The sequence below is a fragment of the Nyctibius grandis genome, chromosome 6, assembly GCF_013368605.1.
Source record: "Nyctibius grandis isolate bNycGra1 chromosome 6, bNycGra1.pri, whole genome shotgun sequence".
Classification (NCBI taxonomy): domain Eukaryota; kingdom Metazoa; phylum Chordata; class Aves; order Nyctibiiformes; family Nyctibiidae; genus Nyctibius; species Nyctibius grandis.
This window is the reverse complement of record NC_090663.1, coordinates 30,162,585-30,184,751: the sequence shown is the minus strand read 5'-3', so window position 1 is coordinate 30,184,751 and position 22,167 is coordinate 30,162,585. Positions and strand designations below refer to the sequence as shown.

At 41.4% G+C, this 22,167-nt stretch overlaps 1 protein-coding gene across 2 annotated transcripts in view; it reads left to right on the top strand.

Moving 5' to 3' along the window:
* GABRA4 (gamma-aminobutyric acid type A receptor subunit alpha4) overlaps nucleotides 1-21,702 on the top strand; it is a 39,615-nt gene extending 17,913 nt beyond the window's left edge. For both annotated transcript variants that reach the window (XM_068402841.1, XM_068402840.1), the window contains exons 8-10: nucleotides 8-247; nucleotides 20,272-20,293; nucleotides 21,101-21,702. In XM_068402841.1, coding sequence (XP_068258942.1) covers nucleotides 8-247; nucleotides 20,272-20,293; nucleotides 21,101-21,632 — 794 coding nt within the window. In that variant the 3' untranslated portion in view covers nucleotides 21,633-21,702. The remainder of the gene's footprint in view (nucleotides 1-7; nucleotides 248-20,271; nucleotides 20,294-21,100) is intronic.
* Nucleotides 21,703-22,167: the final 465 nt, after the last annotated feature.

Sequence of the window (22,167 nt, the reverse complement as noted above, 5' to 3'; positions counted from 1 at the left end):
TTTGAAGGAATAACCACAGTTTTGACAATGACAACGCTGAGCATCAGTGCAAGACATTCACTGCCAAAAGTATCCTATGCTACTGCCATGGACTGGTTTATAGCGGTCTGCTTTGCCTTTGTGTTCTCTGCTCTCATTGAGTTTGCTGCTGTCAACTATTTTACTAATATTCAAATGGAAAAAGCCAAAAGGAAGACAGTAAAATCCCTCCTTGAATTTCCAGTTGCTCCAGTACAAAGAGAAAGAAGTACAGAAGAGACAGTCACGGTACGTTTTCAACTCACACAAATATTTTCCATCTTTTTGGTACTGTTTCTCAGTAAAACAGGCCTCTAACTTCCTCCCAGGTTCCCTCTGAGCCAATGATGCAGTGTAAGTCAGCATAATGGAAGACTAATGCTACACCATATTCAATGATAAAATCCTGTAAAACATTATTTAATTCTTTCTTGCATTATTGGATTAACATGGGGGAGAGGAGGAGGTTGTGACCATCCATACCTGCAGTCTTTTCTATACTTCGCTGCGTTTTGGTGAAGGTCAGTTAGGATGGGTATCTTTAGGAAACTTTCTTTCCCTTTGTAAATTGATTCTGACTGGACTGATTATACCAACCATAATATTACAGATTATAAGGACAGCATGTTATGTGGCTAATGTCTTTAGTGAATTAAAATATGCAGTTGTACCTTGTAACATTTTTGTAGACATCACAGTTCTCTTTTTGTTGCGTGTATTGCCTATCTAGAGTTTTATTTCTTCATCAGTTACAATTTCAGGAATTTTTAAAGAATGCTGGATGAAACCTTTGTGTCCACCATAGATTTAATTTTTATGTAATTTATGCATCTTTGCAGAGGAGCTCACCTCAACTCCTCAACAGGTTTTGGGGCTCTTTGCAGCTTTCATAGTGCTTCGGACTAAGTGTGACTTGTGTGGTAGCTGTCTTAGTGCGTGGACCAGTTAATAAAGCTTGATCTCATTTCCAGTTGAGCTCAACGGTGATTCCGCTTTCCTCCCTTTTCCCATTCCCATATGCTTACTAGCTCCTGCATCGCTCCTTCTATTCATGAGACACTGAGCTAACAAAGTCATGACAGCACTTGCACCAGCCATGTGGTAGGCCAGTAGCTCCCAGCCATGGCTGACTTTCTTGGCAACACCACTCAAGAAGACAGACGCTGATGGCAGCATTGTAATTTACTCTTCCTGTCAGGCTGACTTCCTCATTTTCTTTGGCTGAGCTGTGATTTAAGAACCACTGTTTTAGACTAACTCCTGGTAATTTTGTCTTCTGTCTCTTTTCACATCTCATTTGTCTCCTTCCCTATTCATCTGCTTTTTTTTTGCCTCCCCACCCCTTCCATTTGATATCGCTGCTCAGCTGCTGTACACCCACTTCCATTTCTCTTCCTCCTCTTTGCTCTCCTACCGTAAATAGTTACTGTTTTCAGTCTCCTGGCTGTGGTGTTCTGTTAGCTCCCGGTTCTGCTTAAAAGGATGGATGTGCTCCTGAAGAGTTTGTTACACGTGTCACTCCATTGGCTAATAGTAAGAGACAGGAACAAGAGAAAGTATGTTTATAGTAGTGTGTAGTTCGCCTTGTACATCAAGATATTGGTGCCATTAGTTTATGCTAAGCTTCTTGACTGTACAACATGCAGTTTAGTGTAGTATCTCAGGCATGCCTGAGGGGTGAATAAATACTGCTTTTGGTGATAGTCAGGTTTTACTGTCCATGAAACAGTTTCATCCTAGGTTTATTTATAAGATTTGATGAAAACAAAAGGGACAATATTAGTTTTCTTGAGTAGCAATGATGGATGCTTAACAAAACTGTTTTGATTAGTGATCAGAATTGCTGTCAGTCTTGTATCATTCTTAGCCATTTATAAACGTTTTGGAGAAACTTCTCTTTCTCTCTTTTTTCCTTTTTTTTAACAACAGCAACAACAGAACACACGCAGCTTCACCTGACTCAACAGCTAGGCAAAATGAGATGTGAACAGTTCTATTCCACTGTTTGTTTAATACCTCTGTGATAAGTGTGATAGTGTGCTTACAGGTTTGGGGATCTTGAAAGCATGCAAGGGAGCAATCTACTTTTTTGAAGGGTTACACATTGATGTTATGAGTATGTGAGTGAGTGATAATGTTGATTGTACCTTGAACTGTTTGGTTTTTTTTTTAGTGGCTTTTTCTCCAGTTATGCCTATGCTAAGACTTGAGTCTTTGCTCTTCCAGCACAGGAAGGTGATAGAGTATAGGGTGAGCCCACAGATACTGTTATAAAGGCTTAGCTGTCATGCAGTCCTTTCAATGACTAGAGAATGACTACTGTCCTGGTCTCCTGCTGTGCAGAACAGAAGCTAATATGGCTCTTCTAATTTGTTAGAAGCTATTATGGCTGTTAGACTCTGCTTTCCAACCTGACATAGTCCTTCTTAAAATTTTTAGTTTTGCTTATAGAAGGCTAACCTAGAATTTTCTTATGCCTTTCTATGAATCTGATTCTTTTTCTGCACATATACTGTCTAATCAGTGCTGATTTACCAGAGATAACAGAATTTCAGCTTCCCCGTGAGTTTGTGCTGCACAAAGAATGCAGGACAGTAGCCTGACTGTAGCATGTAATCTGTAAGCATTGTTTCTTAACATAAAGACTGCACATTTTATCTCCGTATCTAAATGATAGGCTTTGATTTCTTAACCCAGTTAGTGTTTGAAAAAAGTCTGTACCACGTTGCCACTATTGTGCTAGAAATTCTGTTGTTAGCAATACAATTGCCAGAGCTCAAGGAAAAGTTTTATTTTAAGCTTGAAACTTTTCAAACAGACTTTGCCTAATCTTGTAAATTTGACAATCTCCCCAAATTAAAAATTTTCACTTAGCCCAGGGAGGAAATGTGTGTAAACTGGGAAAGAAGATGCCTGAATACCTAAATCCTAAAGTTCTTTCTGGAGTGTATCTCGCCATTTGCAGCCTGCTTTGGATCCTCTACTAGTTGGAGGGGAGACCCCTCTTTTATGCCTGTTAGCCTTGTACTTCTGCCTGCCTTGAAATGGCATACAGGTGGCTGCACTGGCTTTTCATAGTTGAGGTCCCCTCTGTATAGGTCCCCTGAAAACAAGAAAAATACAGAGCAATTGAGGCTGTTAAGGAAAACAAGCAAGGTGGTATGATACTTTTAAATGAGGATTTTGTTTTATGGGCTGCTGATTCTGCCTTAATCCCTGGGTGGTTACGTGCATTTGATTTTTTTTTTTCCTTTTTTTCCCCAGTAACGTGGTAGGATTGTCCTGGAGGGGTTCTAGGAGCAAGCTGGACTATGAAACTGGATTCTCTATAGAACATGGGGAGTTTACTATCTGATAGTATTAGAAATTAGACATAGTAATAGTAAAGTTTGGTAAAATAAAGATAAATTGCACATAGTTGGAAGTCCCTTTTTGACATGCATGTGTCTGACCATAGAATTAAAGTGGGTTTTCTATATTGAATCAGCTCATGTATTACTCATGCTAATTAGAATTCTTGGAGGTGGGTTGTTTTTTTCTTTTCAGTCAAAACCACTTTTCCGGTTGTCTTGGATCAAAGGCAACTCCTATCATTATGATCAAATGATTTGGGATGTGTTCAATCATATTATGTATTTCTCCACCACAACCACAATACATCTTTACTGCAACAAACATGGACTATATGCTTTTCTAAGTTATTCTCTTCTCTGCATGAAGTGTTAAATGAATTTTGGAGGCTAGCTAAGTAATCTGAACTGTGTTAATTCCAACAAAAAATCCTGGTATCAAGCTAATCTACTGGGCTGGGGATGGCAGGACCAAGCCTGTAGTCCCTGCAGATGCAGTGTGTGCTCCTCTATTACTTGATTTGGCTTTAGCATGGTATTATTCAACCTCCTCCCTCTCCCCGCCCCATTTCAACTCTTTCTTCTTGTTGCATATAACTTCCTGATACAAACTTGATGTGTTCCCACAAGGAGTGCGGATCTGCAGTATACGTCACATGAGTAGGACCCAAGCTTGTTTGAGATCTGCCTTGAGTTCACAAAGGACTTGGACAGCCTCACTCATCCCTTCTGTCAGGCATAGTGAAACAGTACTGGAGTCTGTCTAAGCTGAGACAGGTGACTTACACCATAGTCTCCTGTGATATCCTTGTCTTGGGAACAAGTTAAAATGCTTTCAGGTTAGAAGGAATGAACCTGTCCCTAAATGTTCTGAACTCCTTTCTTTACTAACAGCAGAAGTGTCATTGCAAGTCAGCATGTGATGGAAATGAATGATTTATAGTTTGTTATTTTTGTCTATTTTTACGCTTCTTCACTATTTCCTTTTCACTGTATTCCTATGAAGTTTATTTTTAAAGATCTACCCAATTTTAGAGAAGAAGAATGCTACTGAAAAATAGCCTTAAAAAAATAGGCTCCTAAACACTGTTAGCATGAGCTTCAACCTCAGCTGCTTGTTAACAGAGTGTGAAACTTGAAAAAATAGGTCGGGCTCAAACAAAGCTTTTGAATGGAATAATTTCTTCAAACTTGGTCACAAAGTAGATGGTAACTCTTGAACTTTTCTCCTCTTTTCTGAAGCCACATTGTCTTGAGTAAGCCCCAAGCCACAAAACTGGGAGGAGTGGCTGAGATGCCGGAAGGCTGCGCAGCCATTCAGAGAGACCTGGACAGGCTGGAGAGTTGGGCGGGGAGAAATTTAATGAAATATAACAAGGGCAAGTGTAGAGTCCCGCATCTGGGCAAGAACAACCCCATGTACCAGTACAAGTTGGGGACAGAGCTGTTGGAGAGCAGCGTAGGGGAAAGGGACGTGGGGGTCCTAGTGGACAACAGGATGACCATGAGCCAGCAGTGTGCCCTTGTGGCCAAGAAGGCCAATGGCATCCTGGGGTGTATTAGAAGGGGTGTGGTCAGCAGGTCGAGAGAGGTTCTCCTCCCCCTCTACTCTGCCCTGGTGAGGCCGCATCTGGAGTATTGTGTCCAGTTGTGGGCCCCTCAGTTCAAGAAGGACAGGGAACTGCTAGAGAGAGTCCAGCGCAGAGCCACGAAGATGATTAAGGGAGTGGAACATCTCCCTTATGAGGAGAGGCTGAGGGAGCTGGGTCTCTTTAGCTTAGAGAAGAGGAGACTGAGGGGTGACCTCATTAATGTTTATAAATATGTAAAGGGCAAGTGTCAAGAGGATGGAGCCAGGCTCTTCTCAGTGACATCCCTTGACAGGACAAGGGGCAATGGGTGCAAGCTGGAGCACAGGAGGTTCCACATAAATATGAGGAAAAACTTCTTTACAGTGAGGGTGACTGAACACTGGAACAGGCTGCCCAGAGAGGTTGTGGAGTCTCCTTCTCTGGAGACATTCAAAACCCGCCTGGACGCGTTCCTGTGTGATATGGTCTAGGCAATCCTGCCCCGGCAGGGGGATTGGACTAGATGATCTTTCGAGGTCCCTTCCAATCCCTAACATTCTGTGATTCTGTGATTCTGTGATAGCATCTAGTGGAGGAACTCAAGGGTCAGACTGTTTGGTGCCATGTAGATGCACACTCCTCTGCTCACCAGGAGTATCCGTGCTGGGGTGATATGTGGCTGATGTGTACCTGACAAGTTTATAAGAAACATTGTCATGTGGGCAACCTGCATACGTGCTTTCATGTGATGAAGATATATCTTCTGTGATGGGGAGTACTTGCCTTTTAGTCACATGATGGAAACAGCTCAAGTTGCATGATGGGAGTGGGAGGAGAGTGGGGATTCTTTGGCAGCACTTGGTGAACAAACATCTGGAGCAATTAATCTGGCTCATGCCCAACTCTGTGCCCTGTCTCATGCCTTCCAGAGCAAGGATTGGGCCGGATAAATTGTTCTGATGGGCTGCATACAATCCAGAGGCCATAGGCTGGATAGTTTGTTTTTTTTTGTTTGTTTGTTCTGGGGTTTTTGTTTGTGTCTTGTGTCTAAGGCCTAGACTGTAAGTGAAAGTGAAAATTTTAACCTTTGAACCAAAGCTTCTTTTTGAATATGTAGACATACTATGTAATGAAGAGAGGTGCATAAAATGTACCATCTCTAGAGTAGTACTTGGAGGTACTAGGAAATGCACTTACCACTTAATTTTCTTTGCTTCTTCCTTGGACTAGTAGAAAAATAGCTTCCCCTGTCCCAATAAATAGAGAAGTGGAGTTAAACCCATTTTTCACACATGTGGAGGGAGTTATCTGGTGAGCAGAGAGATCTTAGTAGTGGTACTTGGACCACAAGGTGGTGGTCTGTTTACTGAACTCCTTATGTGGATGCATAGCCTACCTCCTCTGTGTGACTTGAATAGTCCTGCAGTTGGAACAGCATTTCAATTTTTAAATATAATAATTTTTGCTGCTTCACTACTTCTACACTGCCTAGGGTGTTATGGTTTGTTTTTTTTTAGGGCAATGGCTTTTAAAACTAAGATCACAGAATCACAGAATCACAGAATGTTAGGGATTGGAAGGGACCTCGAAAGATCATCTAGTCCAATCCCCCTGCCGGGGCAGGATTGCCTAGACCATATCACACAGGAACGCGTCCAGGCGGGTTTTGAATGTCTCCAGAGAAGGAGACTCCACAACCTCTCTGGGCAGCCTGTTCCAGTGTTCAGTCACCCTCACCGTAAAGAAGTTTTTCCTCATATTTATGTGGAACCTCCTGTGTTCCAGCTTGCACCCATTGCCCCTTGTCCTGTCAAGGGATGTCACTGAGAAGAGCCTGGCTCCATCCTCATGACACTTGCCCTTTACATATTTATAAACATTAATGAGGTCACCCCTCAGTCTCCTCTTCTCTAAGCTAAAGAGACCCAGCTCCCTCAGCCTCTCCTCATAAGGGAGATGTTCCACTCCCTTAGTCATCTTCGTGGCTCTGCGCTGGACTCTCTCTAGCAGTTCCCTGTCCTTCTTGAACTGAGGGGCCCACAACTGGACACAATACTCCAGATGCGGCCTCACCAGGGCAGAGTAGAGGGGGAGGAGAACCTCTCTTGACCTGCTAACCACACCCTTTCTAATACACCCCAGGATGCCATTGGCCTTCTTGGCCACAAGGGCACACTGCTGGCTCATGGTCATCCTGCTGTCCACTAGGACCCCCACGTCCCCCCTTTCCCCTACGCTGCTCTCCAACAGGTCTGTCCCCAACTTGTACTGGTACATGGGGTTGTTCTTGCCCAGATGCAGGACTCTACACTTGCCCTTGTTATATTTCATTAAATTTCTCCCCGCCCAACTTTCCAGCCTGTCCAGATCTCTCTGAATGGCTGCGCAGCCTTCTGGTGTGTCAGCCACTCCTCCCAGTTTTGTGTCATCAGCGAACTTGCTGACAGTGCACTCTAATCCCTCATCCAAGTCATTAATGAATATATTGAATAGAACTGGTCCCAGAACCGACCCTTGCGGGACTCCGCTAGACACAGACCTCCAACTGGACTCTGTCCCACTGACCACTACTCTCTGGCTTCTTTCCTTCAGCCAGTTCACAATCCACCTCACTACCCGATCATCCAGACCACACTTCCCCAGTTTAGCTGCGAGGATGCTGTGGGAGACCGTGTCAAACGCTTTACTGAAATCGAGATAGACCACATCCACAGCTTTACCATCATCTATCCACCGGGTAACATCCTCATAAAAGGCTATCAAGTTGGTTGAGCATGACTTCCCCTTGGTGAAGCCATGCTGAGTGCCCCTAATGATCCCCCTATCCTTGATGTGCCTAGAGACAGCACCAAGAACAAGTTGTTCCATCACCTTTCCAGGGATGGAGGTGAGGCTGACCGGTCTATAGTTACCCGGACCCTCCTTCTTGCCCTTTTTGAAGACTGGAGTGACATTCGCTTTCCTCCAGTCCTCAGGCACCTCTCCCGTTGCCCACGACTTTGCAAAGATGATGGAGAGTGGCCTAGCAATGACTTCTGCCAGCTCCCTCAGCACCCGCGGGTGCATCCCATCAGGGCCCATGGATTTATTGACGTCCAGGTTGCTTAATTGGTCCCTGACCCAGCCCTCATCAACCAAGACAGATTCCTCCTCTATCCTGACTTCTTCTGAGGCCTCAGGGGTCCGTGGCTCCTCAGGACAGCCTCCAACAGTATAGACAGAGGCAAAGAAGGCATTCAGTAACTCCGCCTTCTTTTTATCCTCTGTCTCCAGGGCCCCCACCTCATTCATCAGTGGGCCTACATTGCCTCTAGTGTTGGCTTTACCTGCAATGTATTTGAAGAAGCCCTTTCTGTTGTCCTTGACCTCTCTTGCAAGGTTTAATTCCAAGGAGGCCTTAGCTTTCCTAGTTGCCTCCCTACATCCTCTGACAACAGACTTCTATTCCTCCCAAGTGGCCAGCCCCTCCTTCCATGATCTGTACACCCTCTTCTTCCACTTGAGTTTGCCCAGCAGTTCCCTGTTCAACCATGCAGGTCTCCTGGTACCCTTCCTTGACTTCCTGCCTGTTGGGATGCTCTGATCTTGAGCTCGGAAGAAGCAGTCCTTGAATGCTAACCAACTATCTTGGGCCCCCTTACCTTCTAGTACCCTGTCCCATGGGATTTCCATTTCAATTTTTAAATATAATAATTTTTGCTGCTTCACTACTTCTACACTGCTTAGGGTGTTATGGTTTGTTTTTTTTTAGGGCAATGGCTTTTAAAACTAAGATCCTAATGAAGGACTTCAGGCTCAAGAAATGCATAGAGTTCATGTAAATATAAGGACAGGACCATAGAAAGGGAGGCTGCTGTGCCATGTGAATAATTTTTTTGACATGTCAGCAGCTTTCTGTCACTCTAGTTTCATTAGTCAACATTTTTGCTGTTGATGATTTACAGTCATGATATGCTAGCATCATGTTTAAGTAGGATGAGAGTAGATGCAAGTCATAAACAACTGGCACATTTCTTACTGAATGGTATTTGAAAGACAGGAGAGAATGACTGGAGAATGACTGTCTGGGGTAAGGCTGCAGTGACTTAGTGGGAATTTTGAATGTTTGGATACCCGAAGCTAGAATAGATCCAAAATGGTTCTTAAAATATTTTATTAGCTGTGATGGTCAGGTACAATCTTTTGTGGGTTTTTTCCTTTTTTTTTTTTTTTTATTGCTTGTTTTGTTTGGTGTTTTTTTTGTTGTTGTTTTTTCATTGTTTTTTGTTTTTTACTTGGTTTGCTAGACTTAGATAGTCCTACCCAGCAACTGGCACTACTGACAATGTGTGAAGCTAAATATGTGCTCAAACAATACAATTGGGGCATAAATATGGGATGTACAATTTAAAATGGTTTTCTTAATATTTCACATAGTATGTCTTTCTAAATAGCACAAATTAAAGTGCTATGTTAAAAAATTTGGTCTCTTTCCAAGAACCTAATATTGCTCTACCTTTAACATGGTTGAGTTGTGGAATAAATTTACACTGGAAGTAGGAACATTTGTCTACTGCAAAGTGAGCAGAGTAATTATTGGAAGTATGTAACGTAGTGTTAGGTTTGGGGCTAGATTCTGATGCAACTTAACTGTGATGTAAACTCCATTGAATTCCAGAATTCAGTTATAATGCAGGTAAAAAATGGCTGGGTGTTGATAAAATGAACAAAAGCATTGGAATTCAAAGTTGGGGAATGAGTTTTTTTCTTATCGATAGTGGAAAAGTTTTTTGTTTAGTTTTTTTTGTTTGTGTTTTGTTTTTGTTTTAATGCACAAAAAAAGCAGGAGTTTAATTTCCTGATTTATGACTAAACAAGAAATCCTGCTGGAGTGCTGTCTCCTCCAACCCTTACTAGGAAATGCAGTAATTGCTCACTCTTCAATTTTCTGTAAGTATTATAATGAACTACCACAATACTAGGCAAGGGAATATGAGGGATATGCTTGGCAGTTATTCATCTGATGCTCAAATTCCTGATAGTATTTACTGTAGTTACTGGAAGATTTAATTTAAATGGTATTAGGATAAGGCTTTTATTTTGGAAACCAAAGCATAGCTCAGTAAGGTCAATCTTTCAAGTGGTTATTCTAGAAAATAATACACCCCATTGTTTTTAATTTTTAAAGTATACGTAAGTGCCTTTCTCTGTCATTGTGCTGAAAAGAGACACTCCTATGGTTTCGTTACTAGAATAAGCAATACAATCCTGTTTAGCCTGAAAATAACTTTCATTGCTAATGTCAGTTGCAGGCATTAAGCAAGGTCTTGTATTGATCAAATTGCAATTTCCTTCCTTTTTTTTTTAGTTTTTGTTTGTACAGGCAAACATTAAGTACTCAAAAAAAAAGTGGTAGTATTTCAGAAACATCGAGTCAGAATAAACCTGTTTGGTGACAGGGGTAAGATTTTCAGATTGTTCAGAATCCCTTATAATGCAAATTGTCAAGGAGTTTATTGTTTTGCCTATGATGATTAGTATGAAATGATGCCTTTGAACACAAGTCTCTTCATATTTTCTGCTTAAACCTTTTTCTGTATTTATATTCAAATTTCAGTTTTGTTTCCCCTCTGCAAAGATTTTTCAATACTGGTGAGCCCAATAACACCAAATTGCAGTTGAGTTTCACAGCTGTGTATGAGATTTCTAGCTGACTTCATTTTTGCACTGGGAAAATTGGAGTCAGAAGAAGTAAACGTTGAGAGGCTTGGGAAAATCTACAAGGCAATGAGTGTTCAAGGCATTTTAAGCAAACTACTGAAGCAAATTTAACTACAGCTTTAAGGTCATTGAAAATTGAAAGATAAAGAAAGTAATGAAGGTTTTTGGTCCCTAATCAGCTGTTTTTCCTGTCACAAATGTTATACAGAGCACCTCCACACTTGGTTAGCACACAGCCTAGCCTAATAGATTTATTTCTCTTCCTGTAGTTATGTTTTCAGTTCTTTTTTGTCATGAAATAAGTAAAACTTTTAAGAATTGTGCACACCAGTGCTTAAGAACCATATACATGTGTACTTACATATACATATATATATATATGTATATGGCTCTTAAGCACCATACAAGTGAATGGGTTTATTTGGCATCCATTTTTTGAAAAAAAGATTCTTCTAATTTATGTCTCTTTAATAACTTTTCTACCACATTGTGCACTTTTAGGCATGTATAATGGTGGAACATAAGATGGAGTGCTCTTCTTATCTCTCCTTCCCTCCCATCATATGATTCAGATCACAAAGTGAGCAGCATGGATGGTGGACTGGCTCTTATAGCTTATCTCCCCTCACTTTTTCCTTCCAAAATAATCTGCATTGCTCTAAAGCTATGGACTAGAATTCGTTGTATTTTGTGGCAGGTGGAGCTTTTACTTGATTGTATTCCAGGGCTCTGTAAGGCAAAACAAAATCTCTAGTACTATTCCAGTAAAATTTTGATTGACTGGCTCTACAACATAATAGTAAAACATGGCAGATTTCTCCTCCAAGTTGTGCATTTGCTAGCAGCATAGCAATATGGTGACTCAGTGGGATTTGGGACAAGCAGAATTATTTACACTGATGACAACATGCTACTTCCCTGGTAAATGTCAAATGGTGTGAATCTGGCAGGCTATCTAATGTCCTCCCAGAAGAACAGACTGTTTTCTTAGGAAGGAATGGTAAGGATAAAAAACACTATGGTAGAGTTTAATAGGAAAATATTACTAAATTACCACACAAACAATTTTCATGTTGCAGCTAAACAGTAAGTAATGCCAGACTTTTGGTTGCTTTAAGCCTTCCAATACAATATTTGCATGGGTCTTTGTTTGAATTAATTGAGATCTCCCAATTTGGGAATCCTATGCTTTCATATAGCACATCACTGACCTTCCTATATATTAATTTACCTGTGTCTCATTGAAGGTTTAATAGTGCTGTCATGGAAGGCTCTAATCTTAGTCTTGCAAAATTAACAGTGAAGCATAAAGATGTTTATTTACCATTCACTTTTCATTTCATTGTAGTAACACCTCTTTGTTATATGCTTGATTATTCTAATAAACAGTTAAAATTCTTCTGTGCAATTTTAAAACTGCTTTGATTGTAGTACCCTTTTCAGGGTGTGGTAGTTTTTTTTGTGTTGGTTGGTTTCTGTGATGTGTTTTTTTTTGTTTTTTTTTTCTTTTTTTACTTAGGGAAATTAAGTATCCAAAATGGTGATTAGGCACCTCAATGGCTTAATTACTACATTTCTCTGGGTAGGCATGTACAGAACTGACTTGCTGCTTCCAAAGTGTTTACTATGCATCTTAGCTGGAAAAATACCTACTCCGTTTCGTCTGAATGGCCAGCATGCCTATTAGATACAGCCTCCCACAAACCCCGCCGGGGAATCTGAGCAGGCTCGAGTCCTGCCCCTTCTGTCTTGGAGAACTGTATTAGTAACTGGACTGCTTGGTAGCGCGCGGGATGTTAAGCTCCTATTGAAGCTGCTCTTTTTATGTTAAATGATTTATATGGGGCCAGGGAGAAGGAGAGGAACTGGTTCTGGAGCCAGCCTGTATGTGCATGCACTGCAATGGGAGGGTGAGATGGAAGTGTGCAGAATGCAACATCTACAACAAAGAGTGAGGACCTCTTGTCCTAGGATATCCAGTAGTCTGGGGGGGGGAGCGCTGGAGATGTGGGAAGCCTGTGTTGATATCCCTGCAACAGTCAGGGCAGATTTGAGAAGAGGTCTTCTGTCACCAGACCTACGTTCCCATCCTGGTCGCTGGGTTGCTATAGAGGAGGACAGAGTCGTCTTGTGAGTGTCTTTTTACAGTGTGACTTGGCTATCCAGCTTCAGAAAAGGGCTCAGAGCTGAAAGCGCTGGGTGCAGTTGGATGGCTGCTTCTGCAAGGCATGTACCTTATGCTGTGATGCCACCCAGGGCATTTCTCTCCAGCTTTGACAGCTGCTTGCTGGATGTCGAAGCATTAGATCTCTCCAGCTGGGACTGGTACCAGAGGGTGGTGGTGTGACTTGTAAATTCTGCTGTGTATTTATCCCTGAGAAGGCAGAAGCTACTGCTTTAAATATTGTACTGCCTCTGTCCCAGAGAGAGGTGCCACTTTAGTGAAATCCTGTGTGAAAGATCTGCTAAGGATCTAGAAAATGCATTGTCCTGCAGCAAATGAACTCTCAGTAAACAAATGGTGCAAAAGCAGCCCTGAGACCTTGCACAATGTTGCTGCGAAGGTCTGTCGCAGGATAAGGCAGACGCTGGACTTCTGAAGTGCCTATGTATCCAGCCCCAGGACTGCTGAACTATTTCCCAAGGAGCGCTGAGCCAGATTAGAAGAATAGCTCTGATTTCTATTGCAAATGCATGGCCCTACTTTTAATGTGTAGTACTCTTGGTTCTCTGTTAGCTCAGGCAGTAGGAATGGCTTACTTGGGTTTTAAATCCCAACAGAATGTATCCATCATACAAACTATGAAGCAGTTTAAAATTGCAGAGACTGAGTTGAAGGTGCTGTGTAGAGCACTACCAGGCTATAGGGAGATGCTCTTGAGTTGACGCCATACAGTGCTGTACCAACACAAGAATTTCTCACAGCTTGCAGTGTTCTCTGTGCTTACATTCTTAAATACAGTCCTAGAGATAAACTTGCCTGATGCCTTGGTAATCGCTTTTATCATTGCTACATTCTCCCCAGGACTTGGCATGTGACTTTTAAATAATGATCTTGTTTGTTTTACAGATTCTAGGTTGGCCTTATCATAGGGAATACACACTGTGGTTGTTACCAGCTCTCTTTGTTCTGTAACAAGATGACTAAGTTTGTCAGTTCCGTATTGTATATTGCTGTGCTCTTGATCCCCTTCCCATGAATCTCAGCTCAGCTGCCGCACGCTACTTCATTTCATGCTAAATTTGCAATCTTGACTTTACTGAAGTGCAAAATTGGCTTGCTTGTCAAAAACTGATAATACCTAAGAAACAATCCAGTACTTTATTTTTTTTTGGCTCAAGTCAAGGCTTATATGGGCTTAGAGAAGGTTTCAGAATTTCTACATTATGTGAGCAGCTGTTTATAGTGTGAAAACCTTGTTAAATATTGAAGAGCTTAGATTGACTCATATTTGTTCATCATTTAAGTGTGGTAGTAAACAGCTGTATCCATCAAAGTTGAGCTTAAATGGAAAAGCAAATGATGTGCAAATTGATTTTTTGCAATAGATTTGTTGGGGGTTTTTTAATGCATTCTGTCATAGAAACTGACCACCAAACTTCCTCCACAAACTGGCCACAGTATTTAACAATAAATTGTATAGATTTATCCTGAAGTGTGCTAACAGCATCATTCATTGTATTATTCATGGTCAATTGCATGTGAATCCACTTGTTGAGGAAAGGATACAGCATTAATTACCACATTTTACACACGCCCGCAAGGAGGTTGGTTTAGTTATCCTGTGTTCATGCCCAATTAAAATGGACTTTCTGCTCTGGGACTAGGAAAAGGGCATCTTACATCAGGACTTCTTACATAGGAAGAAATTGTACTGAATGTATCTTTCCCCACTTCAGTTCTTTTAAAGATCAAAACCATGCAAAATAGCATGTGATGCTTAAAATTAAAGCAAGATCTCTATGCTTTTTAATACAATAAATATTTCAAAAGCTTTTTGCATACTGCATGCTGTTCTGTTGATCATGATAAAAGTTTCCACATTGATGCTCAAAACTACAGGGAACACAGCTATCCTCTATGGAATAGAAGGTTTAGATTCTTTTATTACAGATCTGATGCCTTTTTAATGGGTTTAGTACCAAATTGGGTGGAAGTCTATTATCACCTCACATAAATTAGAATAGTATAATCATTTAGGTTGGAAAAAACCCTTAAGATTGAGTCCAACCTAGAACCTAGTATTACTAAGACCACCAATTAGAATATGCGCCTATTATTATTATTCAGGGTGGGCAGAACAACTAGACCCCAGAACTAAAACAGTTCTTAGCTGAAGTGCTAGGAATTATCAGTTACTGCTGTGACATGCTTTTGCATTGATATCTCAGAAGGCTACATCTTTGCAAATATCTGGCGTGCTGTGCTCTGAGCTGTAAGTCATCTCACTGCACCTCTTGGCTGTAAACTGCAGCGGGGTTTTTGCTTGTGTCTTTAGTTTTAATACACAAACTAGTGCCTAAAGAACTTGGATGTTGCAGCACATTATTCACGGACCTGGTGGGATCTCAGGCCTACGTACACATCTGGGGCCTGAGGAGACCCAGGTCTCTAAGGGAGCCATGCTGAAACCTCAAATCCAGAATGCTGAATCCCAGCCAGATGGAACACCATGGGAGAGGACTTGGAATGGGTAAACTTGGCCTTCAGGAGCTGCTATTTACAACCAACCTGCTCCAGCCGCTTTCAACAAATAGAGAGGCAGGGTAGTGTCCCATGCTTAATAACTGGAACACTTCTCCAGGAGATAGGAGATGTGAACAGATTCAATTATTTCCCTGTCTGACAGAATTTGAACCTCCTGTCTATCCTATGGCCCCGCTTCTCCAGTGAAGTATGCTAATGCACAGGATGGAGCTCTCTAAATCTCTTGTACTGAGCCTTTTTTTTTCTTTTTTTCTTTGTTTTTTTGGTAATTTGTATGAACTAATGAAATCTTCATTTGGACAGAAAGAAGGAGTGATTATTAATCTCTTCTGAAAAAGACTGGAGTCTGCATTTTCCTATCTTTGGTCAACTCCTTGGCTTTGTTAGTGCAGTCATCTATCTACCTCTGACACATTGTACTTCTTAGTGTCCTTAAATCAAAGTCTCAGTGATAAATGTTTGAAGTCCCATATAGGCTGAAACTTAGCTTTCACTGTTGCCAGTCTTGTCTGTTAAAAATCAAGTAGGAGATCAGTGCTGTAGATTCTTGGCATTAACATATCTCAGCCAGACACAGAGCTTTATCCAATGAAGATGTCCTACAATTACAACAAAATATATATTCTTAGGTTATTATCAGAGCTCTTGAGGACTTAGTGCGTGGACAGGAATTGTACTCTCAGATTGCCCAGGATTTTGAAACTCTCATCCACAGTGTTTCTGCCAGTTAAGATGCAGATGTTTAATTCTCCTGACAGGATGGACAGCAAGAAGGTTTCCTCTTGAAGGAGGAGACAGCAAAGCAAAAGTACTTACAACTTCTGTTTTGATGGTGGTTGTGAAGTGTGGAGTTGGTTGGACCAAGTCAGAATGATTGGCTATTTCAAAGCAAGGGTGGGGCATCATTTATGTAAGCAGCAAGTTGTGTTTTTAGCAAGGCAATCTTTATCAAATGTTATTAAGGTGGGTGCTGCATGCTGTAATACAGTGGTATTTTTGTGGTAGCTTCCAGGCTCCCATTTTGCATTCCTGAGCTACATCATTTTAAATGCCTCCCAAAAATCTCGCTGAAACATCTCCAGAAAATCAGATCCTTTCTGAATCTGGAGTGACCATGTGAAAAATGAGGCCTCGGTATTTCCTGCGGAGCCCCGTCTGGACTAGCACAGCAGCTCTCTGTTGGCTCAGGATAATTGAGTGGTTTCCTGACTTGCCCTTGGAAAGGAATCTTGTGCTTGGATAATCCCTTCATTTCTTGGGTTGCATTTTAATTTGGCTTACGCTTTATTTTCATGTTTTATTTCTTCTTTTCATGTGTCCAAACTAAAAGCTACCAATAGTAGGTTTGTGTTTCTTGCTGTTGTTTTTAAAAAGACTAAGTAAAACCATTTTGAGAGGCAGCAAGTGCTTTACATACATGCATATATAATTTTGTTGGTCAGATTGTCATTATTACCATATCTTTTTACTAGGGGTATGCACCATAACCGAAACATCTGTGGAATGTTTTGCTTAGTACAAACCAAATTTTGGATTTTACTATGTTTTGCAACGTAACGATTAACCTGACTTCTGCTGATGTCAACAGAATTTGGTTCATTAAGGCTTGGCCTTGGGATCAGCCTTGTTTAATATTTTTATTAGTGACCTTGGCACAAGGTAATAGTAGACTGGGGAAATCTTCAGATGACATAGAGTTGTGAGATAGTATCAGTGCAGAGGAGGAATAGACTAGTGTAGGAAGAAATTAATTATCTTTATAACATTTAAAAGAGGAATATATAGGGTCATATGTGTACAACAAATAACATGAATTTTCGCTAGAAATTTTTCAACTGGAGAAACAAAAAAGAGACACACCTGAGTGCTTTGAAGGAGAACAGGCTATTGTCGTGATATAGTCTTGAGTGAGGAAAGTGGAAGAAAAGGATATATGAGGGGAGGTGGTGGGCAGTGTGCTGGCAAGGCCACCCTGGGAATGGGTGTGCATTCTTCTCAGCTTTGGCAGGGCATGGAATTGGGTGCTCACCACTCACAGAGTGATGCAGCTGTCCTGTTAAAAAAAGGGAGCAGTGAGGCAGGCTGCCCGCCTCTTGTTTTGCTGGTGCACACTGATTCTGCAAAACCCACTGGGGACAGGAGTTGGTTTCCCTTAGTGCTTCTGGGGTGCATAAGATACTGGAGCTAAGCACTGACCCAGGAGATTTTCTATCATCTCCAATATTTAAGTTGCTCCCAGCGCTGTTAGAGTGAGTATTAACGGTTAACAGGCTTCTCCAGCAGTGGCCAAAGCCCCTGCCTTTCTGTGTGTAATGTAACGTCTCTCTCTATGGAACATGCTTGTTTCAGTACATTTCAAGGACAAGGTTCAATTCAAGAACACAAATCCAAACTATTACAATGACATTATGCAAGAACAACCAGTTTTCAGTGATACGTTGTCTGTGGAGCAAATTAGAAATACTATTTCTAATTCCCATGCTCTGAGTGCTTGGAAGGTGGTTTCCAGAGAATTAACAAAAAATGTACCCATATTTTTGGGGCTTGTTATGCAGTGCTGTGTTGTGATACCTTGTGATGTTATCTGTTTGGGCTTTATGTATACATTGTAATACTCATGAGGAAACTGGGTTTCTCTCTAAACTTAAGGTTCCTGAAATATTGGAAGTTTTGTGTATCAGTGGCAAGAAAGAATGCCCAGTAGACTTTTAAAGTTACATGTTTTGACCGTTTGAACTAGTATAGATAAATTTATTTTAGAACGAACACTGTAATGTGACATGAGTAGTGGATTAAATAGCAACAGGTCTTATTTGGTCACTTAGATGACAGCCAAAGTGGGGGGAAGAGGAGATGTTATGCAAATGTATTGATGGAAACAAGTTCCCACAAAAGAAATGGAGATGACTGGAATGTGAGAAGAAGCCTGGCGGGTACCTGTCTGTCTTACCAGTGTCTGTTGTTGATGATGCACAGAAGGGAAGGATACTGAGGTGGCCGTTGAAAACAAGTGACAGTACAAGCGAGCAGGAGAGTTAAATTGTGCCTTTGTGAATTACACTTAATTCTCTGTTCTACTCTTGGGATCATTCTTTTATGGTTGCGCTTGGAGTGATTGAAGATGTGGTACTTCTCCAGCAGCAGCACCTCTAAGCTACTGGTCTAACGTAGGCAGAGAGCAGGAGGGAAGCAAGACATGTCTTAGTTCCAGTGCAGATCTACTTTGCAACCCCTGTCCCAGCCCGTGGGCTTTTGCTCCCCAGGCACTGCTTGAGAGCTTTATGATGGCAGAATCTCACTTGAGCAAAGCCAGGTTGTCCAAGGTTGTCCAAGGGCATGTAGTGATAGGACAAGGGGCAATGGTTTTAAAACTGAAAGAGGGTGGATTTAGATTAGATATTAGGAAGAAATTCTTTCCTGTGAGGGTAGTGAAACACTGGAACAGGTTGCCCAGAGAAGTTGTGAATGCCCCTTCCCTGGCAGTGTTCAAGGCCAGGTTAGATGGGGCTTTGAGCAACCTAATCTAGTGGAAGGTGTCCCTGCCCATGGCAGGGGGCTTGGAACTAGATGATCTTTAAGGTCCCTTCCAACCCAAACTATTCTATGATTTTATGATCTGAACATAGACGGTAAACTCACCTTCTCTGAATTACTCTATTGCCAGCTTCTCCATAGCACAGAGCTATTGTTTGGAGAGTGAATGCATCTGCTTAGCTTTGCATACCTTCAGGTGACATGCAGTACTCCGTCAGGTATTGCCAAGTCTCTAGTAAATGCAGTCCTGTCCTGATTGTATTTTATAATTTCAATTTAGCAGTCTTGATAGCTGCTTTACTATTCCAGGGTCGTTGGCAACCCCGGTGTGAAAGTATCCAAATTGCACACCTGTGTGTACTTCTGCACTTCCCAAAGAGTGACTCAGGCTTCTCTTTCAAACGGTACAATTAGTGTTTCTTTCAGGAAATACCAGTTTCCTTTGGTGTTTATTCCAGTCCTCTGCTTCTTGGGATTGCAGATGCAGAAGAATAAATAAAAGGGATTGACACGCTTCTATGCAGGAAGGAAAACTGTGAAACCTAAGAGGGATTCTTTGATATGTCAACCATGAGCTGGCAAATAAATCAGTCATGAACTGGCATATATCTGTGATAGCTTGAGATAGATTCAGGCCAGCAGTATTACCAGTGACTGTTTTGTACTGCAATTAACAGGATTTGGGATCAGCATTCTGGCCATGGTGGGAGTACCAGAGATGTCAAGTGATTTGTGGTTTGTTTTTTTTGGTTTTTTTTTTGGTAATTGCTTTTTCAGTTGTTTTTTTTTCAGCTCCCATTTCTCTGTTTCTTTGAGCAAAACATCTGAGCACAACTGATGCAGCAGACAGACATGGTTGTCACTCTTCTCACTACTCAAGGTACTAGTACCTTGAATAACACCTGAATTGTTCTCCGTTACTTCTCTGGCACTTAGCTGGAGAGAACTGTTGTTGGATGAAGGAAGGAAGAGAGATTGCTGCCCGCTTTCTTTCACTTTTCCTTGTGCTGTGAGCTTTGGCAGGGTTTTCTGGTAGGGGGGAAGGGAAGGAGAGCCAAAGACACAGCAGGTGTGGTACAGGGCAGTGCTTGGGAACAGTATTATCAGAGAGGTGTGAAATGTGATTTTTTGATGAATAAGTGATTGTTTGGTCCTCCCTGTATTGCTGCTGTTGAGTGTATGTACCCTACCTGCCATTAAATCTTTGTCTTTTGGAAAGCAGTGAGTTTTTGCAAAAAATATAGTCACATATTGTATCTAAAATATAGTATGTTTTGTATTGTATTTTTGGTGCAGGTCTGAAGGTTCAAAAGTCTGTTCTTCAGGTACCCTTCCAGAAGGAGGTTCAGGAGATGTTAGGCTTCCTCTTAAATGCAGAGAAGAAAGGCAGAGCCTGAGTCCCACTCCCAGAAGTCAGTAAAATATTAAACTCTGCTGGATTTCCCATCTATACTTCCTTATCTGTATTTCAGTTTCTCATCCAGCCTAATAAGTACTATTTGGCTTAAGTATATCTTTCAGAATGACATCCAGACTTGCCTGAAGACATCAAGTGATGGAGAATTCACCACTTTTCTTAGTTAATTAATGGAAAGGAGTAGTTGATGAAAGACTGATTTATTCACTGTCTCGATTGCAGTTGGAGAATTTATTGCCTGTGGTTGATGTGAAAAAGCACTGCCTTTATTTCTGAAAGAGCAGCAATGTGGTAACTTGGTTTGGTAAATACTTGCATTTTAATAGCATCTACTCTAGTCCTGTGTATGGTAGTTACTTTTCTGGAGATACAAAGCAGAAGTAAACCATCATGGCTAGTAAGTTGCATCTAGAATGTTTTTATATCATCAGAGAAATAGGTAAACATCAGAGAATTTTGTTTTGAGCATGAGCCTGGGAAGAAAAAAAAAACAACTCTAAACTAAGAATCCTTAGCCTCGTGGCATTAAGTTTACAAAGGTACTACATCTCATGGAGTGTGATGCATCAGATGTGTTCACCCTGGTATTGCAGCCACAGGTAAAAGGAACTTTTGTTTATCACTTTATATGCTATTAAATCCATTTTCGTGAGCATGCGGTATCTTTGTGCTTCTGAATCAAGCTACTCATTATATTTGTGAGTATTAATCTGATAGTGCTTGGTTATCAATTTTCCATTTATTTTCTGTTTATTTTAAGAATGACTAGGCGTTGTTTGTTTTTTTTTTTAACTTTGCAGAGTACAGATGCCAATTCAAATGTGAGGAAAAGAACGAATGCCACAGTACAGTCCGAAGCTGATGGTGGGAGCCGAATTGACACAAGGCACAGCTGCATCCAGCCTCCCTCTGTAGCTCAGGGGTCTTCTGACATTACACCCCACTCCCTTTCTGCATCAAGTCCCAACCCTTTCACATGCATCAGTGCATCAGAGACATTATCTTCTGCAAGAGCTACCCCTCCAGCTCCTCCTTCTACCCCAATTTTAACTGGATTTGTATCCCAGCATGCCACAGCTGGATCCCCTTCCATTCAGCACTTGCTTGGATCTAGACTGGAGCAGATTCAGACCACCACACCTAATACATTAGGAGCATCTGCAAAGCCATCTGCTGTCACACCACCTGCTCCCCCCGCCTCCCACTCTGGCACGAGTAAGATAGACAAATATGCACGCATTTTATTTCCTGTTACCTTTGGAGCATTTAACATGGTCTACTGGGTGGTGTATCTATCCAAGGATACCATGGAAAAATCAGAAAGTCTAATGTAGTTTTGCTGCTATGTAGTAGTTCCTAAATTATATTCACATTTGATGCAGAGTTTCTTCTTTTGAAACTATTTAAAAAGGTCAATATTCTTATTTATAAAAGCTGTGTGCTACTTTCCCATTCTAAAGGCTGGAGTTATTGGGGATAATTAGTTAACTCCTACCAGAGTAATAGGTAACAGATTTGTCTTCCTCCCTTCAGCTAGCAGTGAACCATCACTCTCTTCAGACAGACTCTGGCTACACAGAGCTTGCCTTTGGGAGGGACATGCACCCCAAACAAATCAAAGGCAGAGGTGCACAGCTGTGCAGTGGAACACATCTTGACTGCTAGGAATACGCCTGTTGATTATGATAAATCCCTGAGGCACCCAGCACTGCTGTCTGGACACAGTATTGCATTCTCTTGAGTGCAAGGTCCATGTCCTGAATATTTTGACAGTGCTTGCTAGAAAAGGACTTTTCCTGCTAGATTAAAATTGGCAGAATGGGGGGAAGAAAATGAACAGTGGAAAAAGAAAAGAGACTTCAGCCTGGG